Here is a 25,412-nt window from a genome sequence, read left to right as displayed (position 1 = left end):
GCTGAAAGACCCAGCCACGTTTCATCTTCAATGCCCTTGCTGATGGAAGGAGATGTTCACTCAAAATCTCACGATACATGGCCCCATTCATTCTTTCCTTTACACAGATCAGTTGTCCTGGTCCCTTTGCAGAAAAACAGCCCCAAACCATGATGTTTCCACCCCCATGCTTCACAGTAGGTATGGTGTTCTTTGGATGCAACTCAGCATTCTCTCTCCTCCAAACACGACGAGTTGAGTTTAGACCAAAATGTTCTACTTTGGTTTCATCTGACCATATGACATTCTCCCAATCCTCTTCTGGATCATCCAAATGCTCTCTAGCAAACTTCAGACGGGCCCAGACATGTACTGGCTTAAGCAGGGGGACACATCTGGCACTGCAGGATTTGAGTCCCTGGCAGCGTAGTGTGTTACTGATGGTAGCCTTTGTTACTTTGGACCCAGCTCTCTGCAGGTCATTCACTAGGTCCCCCCATGTGGTTCTGGGATTTTTGCTCACCATTCTTGTGATCATTTTGACCCCACAGGGTGAGAACTTGCATGGAGCCCCAAATCAAGGGAGATTATCAATAGTCTTGTATGTCTTCCATTTTCTAATTATTGCTCCCACAGTTGATTTCTTCACACAAAGCTGCTTGCCTACTGCAGATTCAGTCTTCCCAGCCTGGTGCAGGTCTACAATTTTATTTCTGGTGTCCTTCAACAGCTCTTTGGTCTTGGCCATAGTGGACTTTGACCATAGTGGACTTTGGAGTGTGACTGTTTGAGGTTGTGGACAGGTGTTTTTTATACTGATAACAAGGTCAAACAGGTGCCATTACTACAGGTAACGAGTGGAGGACAGAGGAGCCTCTTAAAGAAGTAGTTACAGGTCTGTGAGAGCCAGACATCTTGCTTGTTTGTAGGTGACCAAATACTTATTTTCCACCATGATTTGCAAATAAATTCTTTAAAAATCAGACAATTTGATTTTCTGGATTTTTCTTCTCATTTTGTCTCTCATAGTTGAGGTATACCTATGATGAAAATTACAGGCCTCTCTCATCTTTTTAAGTGGGAGAACTTGCACAATTGGTGGCTGACTAAATACTTTATTGCCCCACTGTATTCTGGGAGGCAGTTCTAAACATATGGGGCAACGACACAGAACGGAGCAGAAATGGGACAAAGTTACAGAGGGCAGAGTTAAAAGCTCTTTTATGAACTCTCTACATATCACATGTTACACTGTGTCTTTGCAGTTCCTTTTTTATTTTTGAGAACTCTCAGTGTTATCATATTAACATCTGTGATCCTCCCCTCAGCTAAATCCAATCAAATGCAAATGGCGGTGTGAAGGTTGTAATCAGCAAAGAGAGAGAGAGTGGGAGAGAGAGAGAGAGAGAGATTCAACCCCTTACTCTGCAGGCAGGCCAGCCTCCACCAATAGGGATGCAGGATTCTCAGGAGGTGCCTCCAAGTCACTGTTTCGTCCAAGGTAAGAGGTGTGAGAGAGAAAGAGAGAGGAAACCATTCCAAAAAGGCAGCAGACAGACAGGCAGAGAAAGAGAGAGAAAGAGACTCTCACACACAAGTCAAAGAGAAAACAAGACAAGGCCATGAGGATTGAAATGTGCCACTTGCCCATCAAGACACAGGAAGCCCAACAGCTCCCAAACCACTTGGAAATGAACACTTGTAGATCACTCTCACCTATTCCATCCAAAGATGTACCTGGAACATGGCCATCTTCTCATTACAAACATATGCAGCTATTTCTCCGCCTACCTGTTCTTCTCACTCTTGGATGAGAATCTCAGGTAGCAAGAAGTCCTCCCATCACCTGCTACCCAGATTAGGGTAGTAGAGGATGATTTACCCTTTGTAAACAGAGGGGCCAAGAACTGAGCTGGAACTTTCTGTGTGCAAAGCAGGCACTCAACCACTATGACTCATTCCTCATGAACTTCCATGCCAGCTGTAGATCAGAATCTGCATTCCTGACAGAGCAACCACTCTTGTGTCCTACTTGATGAGCTCCTAGCAGTTGTCCAGAAAAGAATGGCACCCCCTTGACAAGAAGTTGTGCTTAGACTGATCCAATGTGTCAATCCCTCTGAACCGCTGCTGTTTCTTAGGAAGGCTGGGGCAAAGAAAGCCTGGACCTGAGTCACCATCTCACCTTAGGAAATTCTCTTCTGCACCAGATGCCAGGCCAGCTGCGGCAGAGGGGCTGTCAGAGAAAACATCCACCAGAAGGTTGCCAGTGCTGGCAGGGGCACCGGGTGCAGTCGCTGGTGCAGCTCGGAGACCTAACAAGTCGGCAGATGGGGAAGGCGTTGACTGCAAGAGAAAGAAAACAGTAAGGGACAGAGAAATTCCCTTTTCATGATCCTGACTTAGAAACTGAACCCAATATTTCTCTCTACCTTAATAACAGGAACAAAGACTAAATCCGGGGTTCTTTACTCCTGTACTAATATGTTTTAAGATAAAATATCTGCAATTAAAATACTGCTGGAAGTTGGACTTCATGTACATTACACTTCTTTACTCTGGGATGGGATGGGCCTGTCGAACTGTTATACAAAGTCTGCAAAAGACTAATGGCTTAGCTGGCATGAAAGGCAAGGGGAAAAAGTGAAAGTGATAAAAGTGCAAACTGGAGTTGAAATTAAGCGGTCTCCACATTTTATCTGCCTGCTGTCTGCCCTCTGAGGTTTGAATTTAGCTTTTGGCAAAGGCAAGGGCCAGGAGTAGAGTAGAATGCTGCTATTGATGATGTAATGGATTACATATGGCAATCAAAGGGCATCTACTAAACCTTTGTGGACATTTTGGTGTAATCTAAGGAAATGAGCAGAGCACGAAAAATCCTGCTTTATAATCAAACAGGGTTATAACACATCAGGACTTATAGTTCTTACTTCCTGTTCTTTCTATTTTTGTCTTCCCCTTCCCACAGGCTTCCCACACAGCACCCTTTTCTTTCTAGGGAACCTTCCAAGCCCCCCCCCCCCCCCTTTCCAGCCTTGTCCTTCTCCCCTGCACTCACAGCAGTGCTGGCTGAGGGCTCCATGCCTCCATTGATTTCAGAGTTAGGATCCTTCTTGCCATCATCTAACTCGCTGCCTGCCCCAGGGCCCTTTTTTTTCTTGAGTTTCGCCAAGATGGAGGACTCACGTTCAGGAAATGGTGGCATCTCCTCCAGCACTGTAGCCTAAGACAGAAAGGATGAAAATGGGGAACAGGTACCAACAGCACCCAGCCAGTTAACCTCATAGTTCTGGAAAAAGACTGGAACTAGGAGTTCTGTAAAGTAAAGAAATCCTAAAGACAATGTGATCAAGCACTGCACAAGTGTACTATCTGTTTTATAATACTGACCCTGTGCAGCCATCTACTTTTTCTATGATGTTTGCTCTGCAATGGACAAGGCCACCTGCCCAGAACTTCTCTAATGGCAGGGTAGGTGACCTGCAAGCCATAGGAGGTTCCCAACATCACTTTTAGAACCTCCTCAGCAGTGTGATTTTGCACTTTTTAAAACTCCCAAACATTGCAAATAGGTGCATTATGCCTCTTCAGGGATTATTACACCTATATTGCTTCATTCCAATCCCAGCTCTGCTCCTTAAAGAAACAAATGGGCTAGAACATTTAGTTCCACTTCATTTGGAGACATCACTGCAGTGTACTCCTCAAAGGCCAATATACAATTGAAGTTCCACCCTAGCCCACTCTATTCTCAGGTAAAAGGGTAAAAACTGGCTTTGGACCAAGTACAAAAATGCCAAATTCTGATTCATTCCACCAAAGAGAAGCTTCCTGTTTTCTCTTTTCCAATACTCCCTGAACCAGCTTTTTTCAGATCATGGCTACAACTCTTCACAAGGAATAGGTAAGGATCTGTTTTCCCTGAGAGATGGGGATACCAGCATCCCACTCTCAGTTCCTCCCTCACCAGGACATCGGTGCTGGCAATAGAGCTGAGTTTGAGGTATTCAACGGCGCGTTGCTGCAGTTCCACATCAGCATTGCGGATCTGGCTGTCCGAGCGCAGCACTTCCTGGATGGTGCCCTTTGTTTCAGGGAAGAGATTTATGAATTTGATGTAGGTGGACAGGAGTAGGGCCCGGGTAGAGACACTGCAGAGGTGGAATTTGGAGTGGAGGAGGTTGAATTGAACCAGAGGGCTGGTGGAGAAAGGGGAACAGGAGACAACATGAGTCAGGGCCCCTGAGATCTACAGGTGAGGAAATGTGAAGGAGGCATTCTCACAGGCTTTGCTCACAACATCAAAGAATGATGGGACAAGCCTCCCCAATTTAAGTGCCTCATAAAACAAGAGAATGATATAGCTCTCCAGATGTGCTGGAGCTGCAACTCTTAGAATTTTCTTTAGTCAGGCTGGCTGGGAATTCTGGAAGCTACAGTCTCAGTATAATCCCAGTGTCTGTTTTTTTCCTCATAGGAGATGAGCCCCCACTTCACCCTACCCTACCCTACCCTACCCTACCCCACCCCACCCCATCCCCCAGGTCAATCCATTTCCTCTCATATTATCTACCTGGAACGGGGATCCCCAGCAATGAGGTTCCCAAATTCCCCAAGGATGTAACCTCCAACTTTCACCATGTTCTCATGACAAGCAGGAGCCTGGAGGGCCTGGAAAATGAAAACCAAATACAGTGCATGGTGGACAGTTAGGCAGATGCAGCTCGAGAAGAAGCTCCTATTTTAGTTTAGTATGAAATCACTGCTCTTAAAAGGAGGACAGGAAGAGTATTCTTTGAGCTCTTTTCCTAACCAACCCCATGAGAGCCAATGCTTAAGGAGCATCAAGTCCTTTCAGACTCTTATATTGATGGTCATGGCAATCTCAGACATCCCAGAATTTGATACATTCAGCATCAAACATACTGCAGAACTATATCTGAATTGTTGTTGTTCAGTCGTTTAGTCGTGTCCAACTCTTCATGACCCCATGAACCATATTGCACCAGGCCTTCCTGTCCTTCACTGCCTCCCTGAGTTTGCTCAGTTTCATGCTCATTGCTTCAGTATCTGAATGGAGCACATCAATAGTCATACCCCCCCAGGTTTGTTATACTGCCCCTCTTAATCAGCCATAACCTACTCCAAAATACTTCATTTCATTCCCCTGCATCAATAAACATTTAGCATTTTGTGGGCACTGAAGATGCTCAGTCCTCATTAAGTCGCTTTGCTCTTCCAATCCTTTTTAGTATCCCCTGAAGATATTTATTTCTTGTCTATGGCTACATATGCTTGAACAATGAAATAATAATGGACAATCCATCTAGTTTTCATTGCCAGACTCACATATTCATAAAAGGAGGGAAAAGAAAGCCTTCTCTTCAGAGCTATAAAGAGGTAAGAAGAGACAGTCAGTGTCCCAAGTCAAGGCCACACACCTCAAAGACGGTCTTGGCTGCATAACCTTGCACATCATCCCGGTTGATGACAATCTGGATGACACGGTACCATACCTCCTCACTCACATAGTCACCAGCAATGCGGATCAGATTGAGGATGGTATCCACATACCAACTATAGTCTACTGCATATTTCTCAGCCAAGATGGCCACCTTCAGCACCTGAGAGAAGAAAAAGAAAATGTTGCTGCCAGCTCCCAACTGGTCTGCCTTCTCCAGACCAGTTTCCATGTTAAGGCAGGCATTCATTTTGTTTCTCTCGTTTCTCATTGTTTCTCTTGTTTCTCATTGTTTGATTGATCTCTGCAATCTACTGAGATGAAAAGACCCAAGGTCTGGCTTCCAGTTCCCCTTCCCACTGAGTTGGCAACCCCTACTCACAATCTCTTCACGGATTGAGTAATCTGCTGTTTCCAGATAGCTAAGCATCTCCGAGACTATTTGCTTGGCATTTGTACGGTCACACATGGCATAGAGGAGGTCAGCAGCCCGCTGGCGCACGCTCACATCCCGTTCCGTCTGTGAAAGGAGATGGGGGTTAAGCAGTGAGCAGAGCTTTTGCCTTCAGCATTAATTAAGTCTCAATTCCAGCTCCAATTTGGCTCAGATACAAGCTGCAAAGTGCATCTCCTGAGACCAAGAATGCAAAAGATTAGATGTACAAGGAAGAATTAAGAGGATGTCAGATTTAAAAGATGCTCCAGTCCTTTCAGTGGGGTTCTGTAGTGGAAGGTATGTGCGAGGAGGATACTGGAATGGAGGATCAAGGTTATCAGGAGGGAGGGGGAGCATTCCTGGAGAGGTTACAGAGCAAGTGCTTTCTCAGCCAGCAGCAGGACTGTGAGAAGGTGAAGAAGCTGAGAATGGCCTCTCCCTAGAGTCTCATGGGGTATAGCCACTAGTTGCTTTAGCATAGGTTTAGTCTGGCGAGATTCTATCTATTAGGTGCAAGCTAATAAAGGAACTATACTGGACTGGACTGCCTCGTTGTTGTTCTTGGGCTGGGCCTGACAGGTTCTCTCTTCTTTTCTCCAAACTTTACCCCAATTTTGTGGTCCATTACTCTCCGATCATTAAACTCATAAGAATTCCCAAAAGAAGTCCAAAGGAACAGAAGTTATGGCAATGCAACCATCATAAAAGATGGTTCCTAAAATCTAGATACTGTAAATTCTGTACATGAAACAGTAAGTAAGACTCAAGTAGTGATTGTAGGACTCAACCAGTGGCATTCACTATAAACTTAGCTTTTTTTCCCCTTGTTTCTTCTACTACTTGTGCAAGCTGATTTCCAGCTAAGTTTCTGGGTGAAATCAAAGTCCTGTTTATAATCAATAAAGCTCTACATGTCTTGGCAACTAGGTACTTGCAGGACTGCTTCTCCAATGGGAATCAATACTTCTGATACATTTTTCCCACAAAAAGCTACTGATAGTTCTCCACTTCTGTGAGGTGAGGGGGGCTGAATCCCAGAGACACTTTTTTAATATACTAATGGCACTAGAGCAATGAAACAGCTTTCCTTTTGAAGTTAGAGTAGACCCCTCCTTGGTAAACCTTACCAAAGTTGGTTAAAATTGAGTTCTTCAAAGTCATTTGGGGACTGACCAGAGAACAACTATCTCCAGTTAATAGTGGAGTCATTTGGATTGTTTTTGTTTATTAATTTACTGTGGACATTTTAATTTTCATTATATATAATTATGTGTTGACTTCTAGGAATCCCTGGAGATTACAGCAATATGTATATGTAATAAGCAAATAAATAAATGATTTAATTCCGCATCCATGTCCATTTTTGTAAACTGAGCCCCTTGCCAATATTTTCAGGATTTGTCTAATTTCCTTTGAAACTGTTAGCCACAGAAAGAAGTAAAAACCTAGCAGGATACTGAAGCCTCAACTCAGTACATTCTGCTTAGATCTTGGCCAGGCTTTTGACATTTCATCAATGTATATTCAAGCAATTAAAGTTACATTCATAATACTAGAAAGCTGCCTTGTAAAACAATCAAATAGATTAAAACAAAAATCACGACTTTAGGCTTCCGAATCCAAATTCCATACTTGACAAAATGACTGTAGAACCTACATAACCCTGACCACTTCCTTCCCGTTTCAGCTGAGCTCTTTACTTTCTTATGTTTCTTCCCTATGCTCTACAGAAGGGGTGGGCAAGCTGTGGGCCACATTCTCTCATGTACATATATATTTCAGCCCTTCAGGCTTGGGGGAGTGTTAAAGAATAGATGCATTTTCACCTTTTATTTGTTGGGAAAAAAGCTAAAACTCGAGTGACTGAAAATTCTGCCACTGAATTTCAGGGTTGCAATCTTGACCCACAAGTTGGAGGCTGGGGTGCCTCATGCAGCCCATGGGTCACAGTTTGCCCCTTCCTGTGTTTAGGCTAGAGAGCTGACCTTCTCTTTTAACCTTGCCTCCCATCAACTTAGGATGAGGTGCTCAGGTTGTGACATATAATGTTTCATTCACTGTTAACAGAAATTACATTTGATAGCAGAGAATTTACTGAGGAACTTCCTTTGGGAAATGGCTGTGCCTGCACTCTCCCCATCACCTCACCACCTGCAAACAGGACTGAGACATTTTGGAAGTCGCTCTCACTCAGTCCTACACCCTAGCTCCCCATGAAAGTTGCCTTTCCCATTTGCTCTGCATATGCCTTTTCAGAGCCTGACCTTTAGAGCATTGATGACGGTTTCAATGTGGGTCTTGACAGCTTCATGTGAGAATTCGGAGCTGGCTAGGGTACACATGCTCTCCAGGGCTAGGTATCTTAGGTTGGTCTCTCGATGCTGCAGGAACTGGCCTAGTTGATTGCATGCACGCACCAGCAGGTTGGGTTCACTGCAGAACAAGAAGTCGTGGTTAACTCCAGAGTAGGCACAGCAGGGAGTACTCCACATGTAGCTCACACTTGACTGTCAGACTCTCAAGTCTCTGAGTGGGCCAACAATCCACCTGATTCTAGCCTCATTCTATAAAACCACTCTTGTTCTTTTTTTATTTGATTGTCATGGTTCTCTTTTGTTTCTCTGGCTCTGCCTGTAGCTTCTAATGGCTGACACTGGCACTTTACAGAAACCCTGGGAAGCCACACAAGTTCCCTCCCCCCGGAGTTTTGGATCAATATTAGTTGATACTGAAGAACTTTGGGTCTGTGGGCCATATAGAGTCTATATTGTTTCTGTTTATCCTACTGATGTCTAACCCAGGTCTCATTCTTTCTCCCACAAATTGGGAAAACTCAGAATGATCAGAATTCTTCATCTGTTTCCTTGTAATGATCAGGTTAAAAACTCAGTTGGAACCAAATTATTTTTTCAAAAGAGCATTTAGGAGAGCTCTTTTGGCTAATTCACCCCTCCTCAAATGTTGCACATACACATACCGCCCCCCCCAGTGTCCCACTGCAACTTGGCTTTTAAAAAGTCTCCAATAGTATCAATGTATCAACAATATCAATGGAGGCATTCAAAGACCAAGATGGGCATTTCTGAGTAGAAGCCGAATGTTATCAAGGGAGAACAGGGTATGAATGCAGTTCTGGGAGTGCATGGAGGACAGTGCGTCTCCAAAAGAGAATGGCATTACCAATTTGGATGCAGTCATGTATTAACAGTGCGCAGCTCCTACTATCTGGGGTCAGTTCAGAATAATAACAATGCATTCCCCAGATCCAATCTAAAGACTTTTAGTACAACCCCCCCGCAACCAAAGTTAGATGCTTGCCTGTCATAGTGGATGATGAGACTGATGGCTTCAAAAAGGATAGCATTCTTGGCATTGGAGTGCTGGACCTTCTTGGATTTGGGGGGTTCCTGAGCCTTGTTGAGGATAGTCTCCAAGCATTCAACCAGGCGTCCTTTCACTGCTGCATCTTCTGCAGAGAAAGCAGAAAATATGGAGCCAAAGAGCAGCATCTTAATGTGGGGGGATGCCAGTTAGCATAACAAACAGGAATTCTAGTCCCTATCAGCCATTCATCATGTCTCCCCAACCTACCCAAGAGAATCTATATTTAATGGCAAATGAAAAAACTTCCAGTTTCCCACCAGTTTAAGACCAGACCATCCATTCTCTGTTCTGAAAGTCTCCATATGGAAACACAACCAAAGCTCAGTGTGTTTGTAGTGCTATAAAGATGATAGGTATTATCAATGGCCAAATGCAGAGGAGAGAAGAGGGGGAAGGGCATGAGCACAGTGTTTGTGCAGGCTCCTTAACAGAGCAGGAAAAAGTGACTTCCCTGAACAGGCCTAGAAAAAAGAAGAGATGAGGAGAAGCTAATGTTATTTTTATTTATTAAATTCATATCCCATCTATTTGCCAAAAATGCATTCAAGACAGTCAATGATTCTGAATTATACATAGAAAATGGTGTTGTGATGAAAAGGTAAAACATATTAATAATAAAAAGGATGCATTGCTTCTACGCATTTTACTAAGGACAGGACTGCAAAACGGCAAGAAGTTCAACCAAATGTTCTACACCAGGAAACTGACATATTCCAGTACTATCCTTGATTTCATTGAGCAGAAGACCCCATTTCTGTTACCTGGGGGAGGGTAACACTGCAGCAGCCGCAGAAGCTTGACTGAGAGCCAAGGGGCTGGCACAAAGTAATAGGTGTAGTCCTGGAGATCTGTGGAGGCCGAAGACACAATCTGAAAGGAGAGGGTACAAGCAGGACAGCTCAGTGAGCCAGTCAGAAGTGTCCACATTTGGTGTATCAGAACAGCCATATTCCCCAACTATCTCTATGCTATTATCACAAAAGTCCATGGATCCCAGCTCCCTGAAAAAAATTAGCTATGCCACAGGACGTGGACCCAAACTATGGGAAGATAAATGCCCCTTATACTACTTTTCACAATTTAAGGTCCCAACTTCCCAAACTGCTGTTATGGGCAGAAAAGAAGATAGGTGTGTGATACAGCAAAAGAACGAACAAGTGTGTGCCAGATATATCATGTCAGGTAGAAGTTGGAGAATTGTTGCTGGAAGCACCAAACTAAATCCACCACTAGCTATATGCACTGTTGCTTTATCATTATATGATAACCCTAACCCTAACCCTCTACCACAAATGTCAAATAAATTTGCTGAAACAAAACATAAGGTAGTGCAATAATGCTAAGCAAAGGAATGGACTCTTGGCTCTCCTTTCCTCACTCACCCTGCTAAGCCTGGATACTGCCAGGGAGACACATGTCTTGAAGTCATCGGGATTCTTCTTGCAGAGGCAAGCAATGAGGCTGACAGCAGCTGTGACCACGCCCTGTATTGTGAGGGGGAGAAAGATGGAGCACCAAGTGAGACCTATAGGAGCTGCAGCTACACTGGCCAACAGTGCACAACACATTAATTTTAAACCCCCATAAACAAAGCATAATTGCTGGGTTCACGTAATAGGCTATGCCCAAATAAATAAAGCATACTAAGACCATATGACGGCTTGGTTCACCAAAAGCTGAGTTCCTACAACCTGCTGGCCATAAACCATCCATACATTTACTATGGTGTGCAAAGTACACACATAGTCTTAGGATATGTATGAAAGCAAGACAGGAAATCAAGAGGGTTGAGTGTCTAAGATACAAAGGAAACATCAGATTGCACACTTCTTCATTTCACATTAGCCAAGAAATTCACTGGAGATGTTAATTTGTGATGCTTTAGCCAACAAGCTTCTCTTCCAGCAAAGTATGCAGTTGGCTACCTTCACATTAGTTTTTAGCATGTACTATTTCCACAAGCAAACTAATTCTTCTTCCACAAAACTGCTCTTTTATCTGCATACAGGTAATCCTTGCTTAATGACTGCCCTGTTTAGCGACCATTTGAAGTTACAATGCCGCTGAAAAAGTAATCTTATGAGCAGTCCTCACACTTACTACTGTTGCAGCATCCCTGCAGTCATGTGATCAAGATTTGGGCGGTTCACAACCAGCGGGCATTTACGACTGTTGCAGTGTCCTGCGGTCATGATTGCCATTTGTGTGCTTCGCTGCCGGCTTCCAACAAGAAGAGTCAAGGGAGAAGCCAGCAGTAAAACTGCACATCACGGTCATGTGATGTCTCACTTTATGACCTTGGGTGAATCACTTAACTAATGTGGTGGAAATGACGTCATAAATCCAGCTTAGTTACATGATTTTTCGCTTAATGCTATGTCACTAAGCGAGGAAGTTGCCAGTCCCAATTGTGGACATTAAGTGAGGACTACCTGTACAGCAATCTCCCTGTCTTGGTGCCTCCAAATTGTTGGTTCTCTACTGCCAGTTAGGATAGGAATGATGAGAGCTGAAGGCCCTTCTGAACGGTACCATATTGGAAAAGGCTGATATAAAAGTCTGACTACTCATAACTTGTGTTCACCCTACAATTAATCTGGTTATTAAATTAAATCATTTTCTGCATTCATAACGTATGTCAAACCATAAATTAATCAAATAAACTAGATATTCACAATACAATAAGCCACAAGAACTATGACCAAGATTAACATTAATCAAAGTTAATTTGTTGTACAAATGTATCTAACAGATTTTTAACTAATATAGTTAAATGTATGGCATGAATGCAACTATATTTCGAATAGCTTGGTCACTGGTTTTAAGGGAATAAGCAGAACTGAATGTTCAGAGGACTCTACTATATGATGATGAGTGGGAAGGACGTACCATATACAAATCATTGTGGGGGTGACAAATGATTTCATGTCCTAACAATGGAACTGGGAAGGGCAACTACATACCATGTGCTGATCATTCAGAAGGTGCACCACACGTGACGTCCACTCTCCCATTGGCACCAAATCAGGGGAAGTCTTGTAGAGGCGCAAGAGGCAAAGGGCAGCGCTCTGCTTCACGCTGTCCATGGTATCACTGAGGTGTAATATGGACAAACAAGTGGGTCAGATAGTTGATATCTTAGGGGAGGAATGACAATGCCTTGCTAATGGAAGGTTTTAGGTTCAATCTTTGACATCACCAGATAAAAGGATCAGACAGCTGATAATGGAGAAAATACGTGGTTGCTTGAGATACTGGAAAGCATCTTGTAATTTTCCCCAGTTTGAAGTAGGAGCAATTGAGACCCTTCAGATGTTGCTGAACCACAGTTCTGAGAAGCTTCAATTTCAAGACACCTGGAGTTGTTGTATTGTCTCCAATTGTTACTGAACATTGCTAACACCTGCACAAACTTAAGCCTAACAATGTCCTAACAATGGAATTGGGGCTACAATTCTTGGAATTCTCACTGTTCCTTTTGGCTGGAAATTCTGGGGTTTTTAGTTTCAATGAAACTAGAGGGTTTAGGATGGGGTCAAAATGGTGTAAGTAATGCCATGCAGGTGAATAAAATAATCTCTTCTGTTACAAACAAGCTTCTGATGTTCCTAAATATCATAATAAAAATACCCATCTTACCCCACATAGTAAATCCTTCCTGCATTGACTCTGCCTTACCCGGCCACCAGGATACGGGGGATCTCAGAAGCAAAGGCCTCTGCCATCTCACGGCTGCCAACATTGGCGATGCAATGCAGGGCCAGGCACATGAAGGTGGGATTGCGACTTGCCAAGTCATTCTTAATAGCATTGTTGATGAGGCGGATCAGCTCACTGTTGGAGTTCACCAGCACTGAAATGAACAGGTAGCCCTAGAAGAGTAGACACAAAAGGGGCAGAGAGAAGCAAGGGTAAGTTAGGCATTGTGGGACAGGCAGGGGCATACCTTTACTAATACCTTTACTATAGGGGTAGGGAGCCAGTGATCCTCCAAATCTTGTTGCATTACATGCTTCAGCAACCCTAGCCAGTATGGCCATGGTGAGGAATGCTGGGAGCTGTAGTTAGGAACATATGCATCTCCCCCAGTCCTGCTTCAATGAGCCAAACTGCATGCCAAGGCACTGCCAGTGGATCACTTTGTCCTTCAGCAGACAAGGGTTATAATAAGGCTGGCTGGATGCCCAAAAGAGATAAAGAGAGTGCTATTCAATTAATGTTGATTTCCTCTCTGGAATACAGCCTTGCAGAAGCCCTTCCTCTGGCATTTTCACTAGCTGCCCCACTATTTCCCTCCAAAGCATGGGAAAGTATTTTTTCTTTTTCTTCAACTTTCAACAAGCTCAGCTACTGCTTTATTAATGAAGGATAATACTTCTCATCTCCTTATCAGAATGGCTCCAAAGTTAAGGAGAAAGAATGCATCTTGTGACAAGATTAGGAAAGAGGGAAGAATGGAATACAGAGACCTGGACTCAAATCTCCACTGAGGCCTAGTTCACATAAAATAGCAATTGAGGTGGGAACACTGATTCTGGATGGCAACAATCCATAGGATTGTTAGGAGTAAGGATAGGAGGGGGTCGTACAATGAGTGCTGTAACTTGGTTTTTCTCATTCAGCATCTTGCAGGAACTCAGGCATTGCCACAGTATGTGTGAACTAAGCCATCACATTAAGCCACAGTATGGTTTCTTGTTTAGGCAAGTGTAAATACAGCAATTGTGTTTTAACTTGGATTTAAGGTTTAACATGCTGCATGAACCCAGCCACTTGACTGTACAACCCAGGAGCTAACATGGTGTATAGTTAGAATGCCAGACTAGGTCTAATAGAACCCAGACTGATCTTGTGCCAATTATTCACTCTTCTTCAACCTAACTTACCTGACAGGTTTGTTGTGGGGATAAAATAAAGATGGGCAGGACAACATATGCTACATTGGAGGATGAATAGGATAATTTATATATAATACATATATTCAGAATCAGAATCTTCCAAATAACTGATTTACAGATTTGGCGTCATAGCTTTTTCTCTTCAGTGAAATCTACCAGGCACACTACTGTGATTTATTTCTCACGTGGAAAATCAAAATAATGAGGGAGTGAAATCCAGGATTTTTTTTTTTTTTTAAAGATCCCACTACCCTTGTGCCTACTCACAATTTGTTTTTCTGTGTATTTGTTGGAGCTGAGCAAGTTGACGGCCTCCATGTGCCCAAAGTCGATGTCATGGCCCAACAGGAAGATGAAAAGCAGCTTGCAGACATATTTCTTCTTGCTGTAACCATCCAAGGCTTTATCTCCTGAGAGGGGAGAGTGACAGGTGGGGAGTGGGGCAGGAAGATCACTTGCCCTGCTGGAAGGAGAGAGGCATCTGCAAGGCAGCTGGGAGGGAGAAAGGACAGTACAACAGCACCCTGGCCTTCTACTGCGAGCTCCCAGAAAGCCATTTAGTCAGCAGGAGTCAAGGACACAGGAAATATCTTCCTGTTTTCCTTTTCATATGACCCCCTTTAATTTCCTGGTAGACTACTCATCTCTACTAATCTTCTGGATGCCCAGTTTGGGGGAGGCTGCTATAAGCCACACAATATTCTGCTCATTCTCCACCTGTAGGATAGGTTGCTGAGACTGGGCAAGTCCCAGTTCATCAGATATCCCAGTGGCAGAAATGAAGCTGCCAATGGGCCTGGAAGTTCTGTTTACCACAAAAGCCACACTGGAGAACAGCAAAGACCTTGATTAACACTTCCCATCACTTTTCAGCTACTCTGGCCAGTGAAGCAGAGAAGAACAGAGAGTTCTCTTTTTCTCCATTCACTCACTTTCTGATGAAGAAGATGTGTTTGCTCCTACCTATGCAGATATCAGTGAATGCATTTGTTTTCACACAATGAGAAAATAAAACTATGTGCAGGAGTCTTATACAACACATTTCTGATGCAATCTACATACCAATTTTAGATGCAACTGGATTCTTCACAATCCCAACCCCCAACAGTGATCAAAAGACTTATAGTACACAAAATAAATGTACTTTAATCCGAAATTTCAAAGATGTTGCTACTAGGGCAAAAAGTCACTCTTGTGTTCCATTCTGATTGTCTAATAGTACTTTTCTTTCCACCATTTTGATAGTTGTCCTGAATGTTTTTACCTGAGCTGTGCAAGAAAGGTTGGCATGCATAATATAGAGAAGTAAAAGCATTGGGGATCAAAGGCAACAGAGAGAAATCACAACCAGGTGACCTTCATCAGAAATAGCTGAGATGCTAAATGGGCTAAGAACTTTGGACATAATATACTGATGAAAGAATGGGAAAATATGTGGCTAAAAGGACTGAAATTTATATTATATTATAACTTAAAAGAGACTTTTTATAAAATGATGTACTGCTGGTACAAGACTCCAGAAAAATTATCTAGAATGTATAAAGGTACTTCAAATCTGTGCTGGAAACATGGAAAACATGAAGAGTCATTTTATCATACCTGGTGGACTTGTAAAAAAGCCAGAAAATATTGGGTTCAAATACACACAGTGATACAAAGAATTTTAAAGATTAATATTCAATTGAAACCAGATTTTTTCTTGTTGGGATTAATGGATAGACAATTAGAAAAGAGTTATGGAACATTGTTTTTGTATATGATAACTGCTGCAAGACTATTATATATACAAAAATGGAAAGACTCTGAAATACCCACAATGGCTGGTGAAGATGACAGAATTAGCAGAGATGGCAAAATTGACTTGTCTGATAAAAGACAGGACAATAACCACATTTATTAGTGACTGGAAACCACTTATGGACTTTTTGCTGAAAACAGAAAGAAAAATGAACTTGTGATTTATGGGTTTGAGGATTAGAAAGGGTAGAATATGGAAAGAAGGAAACTATGCTGTAACCTTAGAGAGAAAGGGTAAAATATAAATGTACCCATAACTGCTGTTAAGAAGATTGGAAGCCGCTTCTTTATAAACTTTTTCTTTTCTTTCTCTTTCTTTCCTCTTTCTTTCTTTGCACCTTTTTATTCAATTACTTATTACTTTTCTTTTTTAAAAAATATTTTTATAAGAGATTTTACATATATAAGAAATACATTAAAAAATATATAGTAAATGTGAAAAAGCAAAAAAGAAAAGAAAGGAAAAGAAGAGACAAAGAAAAAAGGAGACAAAAAAGAAAAAGAAAATAAAAGAACAGAACAGAAAACATGAAAAAAATATATAAAGAAGTAGCTTCCAATCTTCTTCTTGGCAGTTACACTACAATTCAAATCAAACCTTTAAGATTACATGGTAATTCCCTTTTTTCTCTAACCTATTCTAATCATCAAAACCATAAGTCACAAAATCATCTTGTTTTTCATGCAAAAAGGCCATAAGGGGTTTCCAGTCATTGATGAATGTCAATAATGACTTTCTCTAATCAAAGAAGTCAATCTGGCCATCTCAGCAAGTTCTGTCAATTTCACCAACCATTCCTCCATGGTGGCCAAATCTTTCCATCTTTGTGCATATAATAATCTTGCTGCAGTAATGAAAACAACTTACATGACTGTTTTCACTGTTTATCCATCAGTCCTAAAAGGAAAAGTTCTGGCTTCAATTGAATATTAATATTTAAAATCCTCTATATCAATGTGTGCATTTGAATCCAATTTTTTTACCTTTTTTACATGTCCACCAAGCATGATAGAACATCTCTTCATGTTGTTCACATTTCACATTTCCAACATATATTTGGGATGCCTTTATACATTCTAGATAATTTTTCTGGCATCATGTACCAATGATACATCATTTTATAAAAATTCTCTTTAAGATCATAACATAATGTAACTTTTAACCCTTTTGACCACATATTTTTCCACTGATCCATCTGTATATTATAACCAAAATTCTTAGCCCACTTTATCATACATTTGTAATTTGTTCTTCCATCTCAAATTTCAACAAAATTTACATATTTTAGCAATTACATGTCCACCATCAGTACACAGTTGTACTTCAAATTCTTATTTTGCTCCATACCATAAGTCTTTTTATCCATTTTAAATCTTTCTGATAACTGTAAATGGGAAAACCACTGACAACTATATCCTTCTGCCATTAGTTGCTCTCTTGATTCAATTTTATATTCCCTTTGCTGATTCTCCAATAATTCCTGGCTTGTTGTTGTTGTTGTTCAGTCGTTAAGTCATGTCTGACTCTGGTACGTTAACCATTTATCTTTGCCTATTGTTTCTCTTCCGTAAAATGCTTCTTGTGCTGAGATCCACAGAGGTGTTTTCGGGCACAGCCTGGGTCTATATCTATTCCATATATAATTTTATTAAACAAATTTTTAAGAGAATAAAAACAATACACATTTTGAAAAAAAGTAAAGAAAGTAAAGTAATAATAACTTACTAATTACTTTACTTTATTTTTTCAAAGATATACATATAAATAAAAGAAATGGCTGAGAGGCTATCAAGTACTGAGAGCCAGAAACTTGTTTCCTTAAATAAAAACAAGTGCCCAGATTTGCAGGATTCCATAAGCAACTTCTAGACTCAGAAGAGATAGGAAACTCCTGGTTCAATTTGAGGGCCTAGAATTACAGGTATCCACAGGAGGGACAAATGATGTCATCACACAAATTCTACAACCTATATACTTTTGTCAGATGTATGATGCAAGTAATCATACGCATGTCATCATTTTGACATCACTGTGGTTTGTTATAGTCAGCACCACCTAGAATCAGATACTTTCCACTTCATTTCATTGTCTCGGCTGGAACAGGTTAGCTTTTCAGCATTTCAACCTTGAGTCCAGGGCCATTCTTCATCTACTGCCCACAGGCCTGCTACAAACAGTTCCTTTCTATGAAGCATCAATGACATGTATTAGAGAAGATAGATGACAGTAGCCAAACCAACCTGAAAAGTGCTAGAGAGGAGCCTGGTTGTCAAGGGAGAGAGAGAACAAAAACAAGAGACAGTGAGTAAACTGGGCTGAGTCACTGATGGAGTTGCTGCAGGGATGTGTGGTGAGACAAAGCTGGCTTATGCTGCAGAATAGCGAAAGGGAGAAGGGGAGAAGGAGCAAGGAAACAGTGCAAGAACTCACCCTTAAATTTGGACCGGATATTGGCCAGCTCCTTGTTAATTCGTTTAATTTCAGCCTCTTTACTCTTACCTGGAAATGACAAGCAAGGAATGAAACACGGGCAATACTCAACCTCCATACACAATCCTCGGGGTGCCTGCTTGGTGCTGAATGCTTAACTATTAACTATTATTTTGTGAGACAAGGAAAGGGGTCAGATAAATGCCAACGGATGATGACAAACCACCACATATGCTTCATGAATAAAACAGCATGAAAAAGCAAAACCTTCCCCAGCCTATTGTCTCTGAGTGAGTTGGACTCTAATTCCAGAATTCCCAGCCAGATGCAATTCCCACATATCTGGAAGTACCATCTCGGGGACGGCTGCCATATACCTAAAGCATAGGAACAACAGGCCATTCCCTGCTTCTCTCAGTGATACCTCTCAGGACCAAACTATACAAAAAGTAAATCAGACTGGAGCTCCCAACTTTTCTTCTTAACTTAAAAGCAATTGGGGGACTCTGATTTTTGATCAGAGCAGGAGGAGGCAAAGTCTGCACTGCTATATTGTTTTTCTGCAATCAAAATGCGTTCTTCCCAAGCTGCTGCTCGATGGAAGCTGCTGAAAGGTATTTGGATGGAGTGAATAGTATAGTTTGCTTTTGGTACCAATTCAAGTGGTACCAATTTGGTACCAGTTCATTGCTGGTGTTTCTTTATACAAGTATTAAGAGATTAGGCCCACAGTGTGTGAAGGAATCTCTTCCCATATGTTCCAGCTCATCTACTACGATCATCCTCAAAGGCTCTGCTCCAGAGCCCTTCCATGCTGATCTGCAATTAGTAGATGCCCACTGCAGTGAGTTCTGTTGCCCCTGGCTATGGATGGCTCCCAAGTAAGTCAGGCCTGGTACCTACTATCCTTATGGCACAAAGCAAAGATGCTTTTATTCTTTTTCATATATTTGAATTCATGATTACACTAATATCTGAAATGTTATACCGTGAGGTTTTTTTAACCAGTCTTTATCTGCTGTCCATACTGTTTTGTTTTTATGTGGTACATTTTTAATCACTGTCTTTGTTTTCATAGTAATATTCATCATTTTTAGAGTGTGGCAAGCTACTCCAGGAAAACTCTCAGCTAGAAGTGAGGCACATAAGCATTTGAAATAAATAAATAAATAAATAGCATGCAGGGAAAAGTCTTCATGTATACACATTGCTAGGGGCTGCTTTTCAATTAAAATCAAAGTCTTCCAGTTGCAGATCTTCTAAAACAGACATCAGCCCAACAGAAGCAATGGGTAGTGCACCCCTTCTCAGACGGCTGCAACAACCACTGAGTCTTATACCAAAACTGCCAAGAGAGAGTAAACAGATCTACGTTTAGTGGACCTGGAGAGTAAATGCTCCCAGGAGGCTAAGGGAACATTTGCCCTAACAGGCAGAAGGTGATCCACAAGTAAGTCAGCTGAGCAGGATGAGGGCTGAAACAAATAGATTTGTATGCATAAATGTTCCTAGGATGGAGCTGCTTTGTATATGGGGCACGCTGGCTGCCCTTTTGGTGGGACATGGAGAAAAGAGTGATTCCTTGCCCAGGACTTAAACACATTAATCGGGAGTAAGAAAGATGACTTTATAGAAAGGGAAAGAAAGTTAGCCACTTCATTCAGAGAAATCGACTGCAAGGGGCCATATCTGAAATCCGCTATTGAGTCAAAAAGTAATAAACCCAGATGTCAGCAGAGACTGGTAACAATTCCTTTTCTTTTTTTATTTGCAAATTTCATCAGTAATAGACTACAAAGTCCTTTGGGGGGTTTTTTCATGAATGTATAAGAAAATTAAACTGGTAAATTCACCAATGGAAGTAAAGGGCTTTGAGCCCTTTGCTTTAAAAAGTCCAGCAATGTCTTTTGTGCTGAATTAGGGTTGCCACCTCTTCCCCCTCCATCTCTTCTATCAGGTTCCCTTATTTAACACTATGCAACCAACAGGTACAACACGATCCTTTTAACAGTGGGAAAGCTGTGCCTAAAATATCTGAAGGATGCAGATGGAAGAGAATATCATTTGATTTGAGAAGATGTTATGTCCCAAATTTCTTCAAGAGAGAAAAATAATCATTTAAAAAACAAAAATAAAAGAAGAAAGCAGATCCATCCATCTAAGTGTGAAACAGCATACTAGTACGCTTAACTTGTTCATTTCTCTCTCCATGAAAGCAGGAAAACCAATCCAAAAAAGGTTAGCTCCTTGGGCATCTAGTCCTAGAATTAGGCCCTAATATGCCCATTCAAACTAGGATCGTAAACTATCTTTAAACCATAGTTTAATAATGATTTACTCCCTCACACAAAGAGTAATGAGATGTATGTACTAGGTTGCAGTTTATTCCCATCGTTGTTTATCAAGCCCTCATCTTGTGATTACAGAGTTGCCTGCAAGGTAGGGGCTATTATTTATGCCATACCATGGAAGCGATCCTCTCAAGGATATTGTATTTCTTTATGCTTATTTTCTGGAGTACATATTCCAATAGATAAAAGAAGGATGACAAAAGAGAGGCATCAGTTTGTTTGGATCAAAAGCAAAATGATCCAAACAAACACTACTTCCATTCCCTGTGCTTAGGCAGGAAAATCAGCCTCTAAAAGAGAAAACTGTGTTTCCTCAAACATTTTCTTTCTTTCCTTCCTTCCTTCCTGGGGTGTTCTAACAAAAATCACACTTACAGAAGTAAACTTCCTTAGACTGATCTCTCCTTTTGTCCCAATAGCACCCTGTTGAGGGAATGTGAGGCCTGCCAACTTTCCTTTGCTTAAGAATTACAGTTCCTTAAGAACAGGCAATGTAAGAGCTCTTTGTTCACCTCTCTGGGTAGACGCCACTATATTCAGAAGTGGGGAAATTCCACTTCCAGAACATGTTGGATTACAATTCCCATAATCCTGGACCACTGCCTTATGGTCAGGCTTATCTGAGTCAGAATTCAGCAATATCTAGAAAGCAATAGATTCCCCCTTTAAATGAATATCAAAGAATGTATGAATGCATGTACAGTATAAAGAAATCCACGACACAGGAATGACTGGCCAGCAGATCTGTGAAATGTGTTTATTTATCATATCCTGCTCTTCCTACAGGAAGTTCACAGCAGTTTTCAAGGGCCTGAGTTTCACCACAGCTATGGGTGAATTGTAAACCCAGTTTGAAATTTGAGATTCCTTAGGTATGTGGCCATCAGATCCCACACAATTATGTTGGAAGACCTCCTATATCTCTCCCCCCGAAAAAAGTGTGTGAAGTAAAATTAAGGTGCAGCCTTCTCTCTAGCTTTTTGAGCTCTTCCCATATATTTCTCAATGCTTCTCTGACTTCCTATTACTTCATTTACTGTTGCCAGAGAAAGCCTCCACCAATCTGATCTGTTGCTCCATTGATATTTCACTCCCACAAATCCCAGCACCCAGTTTGGTCAGTTCAGTGACTCAAGGATCTTCCATCCCACCCTAAAATATGAACCCTGAAGCCTTGGGAAACATATGTCTGACTTCTACTGAATGATTATATCTCCTACTCTTACAACAGCAAAAAAGATCAGGTCTTGTTCATTCACCAATCTCACTTGCACTCAAGAGAGATTGGATAATATGTCTTTATAAACAATGTATTTTTAGGAAACTAGAATGGGCACTTAACAAGAAGGACATGGCTTCTTCATTCTTAATTGCTGCTCTCACAAAGAAATGTTGGCAGCAGGAGCTTTTGTTATCTATGCATGACAAGCTGCAACTAACAAAATGCCATCTTGCACACAGCTGTTAAAGCCACAGGACCTTCTTTTCCAACTTGGCTGTTTTAGGACAACGCCCCTCTCTGGAAGTGTATCACAATCCTTTCCCAGATTTTTCTCTGAAGCAAAGCTGACATCTCTAACCAGATATAAATGATATGCAAGGGAGCATACCTATATAAAGCAATTTAAAAACAACCAAATTGAATGTTCTACTTCCGTAAGAACAGAAGAAACTATACTAAGTCAGATTACGAAGCAACCTTGCTCTGTAATGCTTTTTCAGACAAAAGATCTTACCCATCACTTTTAACCTCAGGGATGAACAACTTGGTGCCCCTCAAAATCTTTTACACAACAACTCCCATAATTCCTGGCTGGGACTAATGGGAGTTATTACCTAAAAATTAGAGAGCACTAGATTGTCTACTCCTGTTTCACCTGATCCTTTCAAATGAAGACTCCATGGGGTAAAATCTGGAACTTTTTGCATGCAAAGAATGTGTACTACCATCTTCATGGAGTTACAGTCTCTTCCCATAATATTTTCAGAGGTGTTAAGGCTAGCTGCTGTGCCATTCAGGCCAAGTATCCCTCACATGGAAAGCCTTTGCCTCCAATCAAATTGGCCTACATGCTCTCTGCTGCTGCTCAGCCAATTCACATGAACTTTAGCTACAGGATGACTTTTCCCTGAAATTTCAATATACCAAAGTTGTTGCAACATAATTACAACTTCCTGGTCAAATCAGCTTTTAATATGGTTTCCAGAATAGTGGAGCTATCATTCTTATATGTAGACTTTTTCTCTGAACTGCAGGGATATTTCAGAGGAGGAAAATCAGCCATTCACACCCTAAAAAACATTGACTGAGCCCTGCTGACTCAACTCCATAGAAAGCCGTTCTAGCAACTGCTACTTAGCTTTCCCGCATGTATTATTCTTGCAAAATTCACATTGCAAAACACTTTTTCTTTCGCTGGAAAAAGGAAGGGTGGGGGCAAAGATTAGGGTTCCTGAGAAGGAACTGGGGAAAAAAGACTGAATCAAACAAACACAATATTAGTATTCAGCCACAATGAAACAACCATACCAAAGTCTAAACAGAAGAACCTGGTTCTGACTTAAAATCTTTGGGATTTCAAATATGCTGTTAACACCCTTGGTCTCCTGATCATTAGAGCTTTCTTCATGACTGAAGAAGCAGATCTGAAAAATGAGAGGACTCTAATACATGCCATCAAAGACAATGATTGGATATTTTTTAACCATCACTTATTGCAGGGATCCAAAAATACATTCTTCGGCCATATCAATCAGGCTCTATTTGACTCCTGCAGATTCTAGGTGATATTAATGGGACATGAATGCCATAGAGAACCTGACCCTTTACAGTGATTAGAAGCCTTCCATAGCTTAATTTGTTTTCCACCGGACAATCTGAATTCCTCAACCTTTCTTGCTCTTTTTACGCAGGTTCTAAACAGCAATCCCTTATTTTGCAGCAACATCCCTGTAATAAGGCTTATATCTGGGCTGCAAAAATCCAGATGACTACCAGCTGTACAGAAAAGTAAATCCATGGCGTTTTGCAGCCAAATATAGTAAGCCTACACTTCAGGCCTTCTGCAAAGGTCCAAGAGCCCTTTCCTAAGCCTTCACACACTGATTCCCAAACACAGGACCATGTGCCCCGAAATTTACAAAAGCCTGCCCTAACCTACGGCAGTGAGCAAGCGTATGTATGTGGAGTCCCCGGGGTTCTCTGAGTATGTATCCATCCCTCAGGTCACAGCTCTCTACGTCCAGCTCATCTGCAGTCCCTTTGGAAGTCTTTATATTTGGGGACGTCAGGAAGGAGGAGGAATGGAATCTCGCCCCTGAGCAAAATTCAGAACCCCTTTCCTATCCTCCATCCCTCCGGTTTCTCTTCATTGGCCACGATCCCCAACTTCCACCGCTCTAAACAACTTTGCGCTTCTCTCCCCGACCGTCCTCCTTAGTTAAACAGTAAAGATTTCCGGGTGAAGCAAAACGGGCACACGCAGAGACGAACCGCAGGCTCCACGTTCACGTGGGGACGCCTCCAATGGACCCAACATCCCCACACCCGCTGCCCTCTTCAGCCCAACACTATCCACCTCCCATGACTGGCAGGCCTCTGCCCACCCCAGCGACGACCACCTTCCACACCGCAGAGCCCGGCGGGCATGTCTGCTGGCTGGCAGCCTCGCCCTTTACCCTGCCATTAAGTCGCCTCCTCCCAGCCTACCTGCTTTCCTTTTTCCATTTCCCGAAGACCAGCTAACAGACAAACCGGCTGCAGGCGCCTCTCCCCGAGGCTCAAGTCTTTTGCTTTCAGCAGACGAGCCCCCCACTCCACCCACCACCGCCGCCTCCCCGCACAATTGTGGGCCGCTTCCACCCTTCCATGCAGGAACCCCGGCCGAATCCTCCCCTCGGTCCAATCCCCCACTGTACCCCCGCGCATACAAGACCCCCTCCGTTCTGACGGATCCCCCTGCCCGCCAGTCTTCCCCATAGCCGCAATCACTTACAATTTCGGATATCGGAGATAAATACGGCCAGGCCCCGCATCCCGTCTCCCTTGGAAACGGCCGGCATGGTGACGTTAGCGGATCGGGACCACGGCGATGCTCCGTTCCGCGCCCGAACCTGGCCCAGCTGCACCGAACCGACCTAAACGTATCCGATTGGTCCCTCGTTCCGTCCGTCACAAAACGTTTTCACGCTTTATTGGGCAGACATGCCGCTTTTCAAATCGGCGATGATTTCTATTGACTGAAATAAGCCAGACGTTTACGTGATTGGTCAATAGGTTTAAATCCCGCCTGCTCTTCTCCCTATTGGATCCGGTGAATCTTAATGTCAAATAAGTCCCCTACTGCTCTGCATTTTCCATTGGGCAGAGGTTCACAGAGGCCCGCCTCAGCCTGTCCCCAACTTCTTGATAGACCTTAAGAAATGTCATTCAAAGCCTGCCCCGCCCAAATCCGCTTCGGCGTGAGTGATGCTTCTTGCGAAATCAGCAAGCTGAACCTCCGCCCACTGCTGGGCGGGGAACAGTTCTTGAAAGCTGTTATTGGGCGAAAAGGCCACGTCCTTCAAGCCCAAGTCCATGGTTTATTGGCTGAATAAGCTGACGGTAGAACGGCGGCAAAAGGAAGCCTGGGGAGAAGAGGCTCGGAGGCCGAGCTGTTTTTCCGGAAAAGAGCGA

The 25,412-nt window shown here is 42.4% G+C and overlaps 1 protein-coding gene across 3 annotated transcripts in view; it reads right to left on the bottom strand.

The window, feature by feature from the left end:
- AP2A1 (adaptor related protein complex 2 subunit alpha 1) overlaps positions 1-24,887 on the bottom strand; it is a 34,680-nt gene extending 9,793 nt beyond the window's left edge. For 2 of the 3 annotated variants that reach the window (XM_088143538.1, XM_088143539.1), the window contains exons 1-15: positions 24,733-24,886; positions 18,387-18,455; positions 14,426-14,568; positions 12,939-13,132; positions 12,224-12,353; positions 10,643-10,744; positions 10,022-10,130; positions 9,195-9,345; positions 8,141-8,309; positions 5,823-5,960; positions 5,421-5,603; positions 4,553-4,650; positions 3,947-4,178; positions 3,038-3,202; positions 2,165-2,325 (exon numbers count right to left, since the gene is read on the bottom strand). In XM_088143538.1, the coding sequence (XP_087999664.1) occupies positions 2,165-2,325; positions 3,038-3,202; positions 3,947-4,178; positions 4,553-4,650; positions 5,421-5,603; positions 5,823-5,960; positions 8,141-8,309; positions 9,195-9,345; positions 10,022-10,130; positions 10,643-10,744; positions 12,224-12,353; positions 12,939-13,132; positions 14,426-14,568; positions 18,387-18,455; positions 24,733-24,799 (2,111 nt within the window). In that variant the 5' untranslated portion in view covers positions 24,800-24,886. Of the gene's footprint in view, positions 1-1,403; positions 1,467-2,164; positions 2,326-3,037; positions 3,203-3,946; positions 4,179-4,552; positions 4,651-5,420; positions 5,604-5,822; positions 5,961-8,140; positions 8,310-9,194; positions 9,346-10,021; positions 10,131-10,642; positions 10,745-12,223; positions 12,354-12,938; positions 13,133-14,425; positions 14,569-18,386; positions 18,456-24,732 lie in introns of all 3 variants that reach the window. The other variant, XM_088143537.1, reaches the window with a different exon arrangement.
- Positions 24,888-25,412: the final 525 nt, after the last annotated feature.

Source organism: Python bivittatus, unplaced genomic scaffold, assembly GCF_059951505.1.
Source record: "Python bivittatus isolate LINGU-HERP-01145 unplaced genomic scaffold, Pbiv_v1 ctg000410_np1212, whole genome shotgun sequence".
Lineage (NCBI taxonomy): Eukaryota > Metazoa > Chordata > Lepidosauria > Squamata > Pythonidae > Python > Python bivittatus.
Note: the sequence above shows the minus strand (reverse complement) of the source record. Positions and strands in the feature narration are given on the sequence as shown.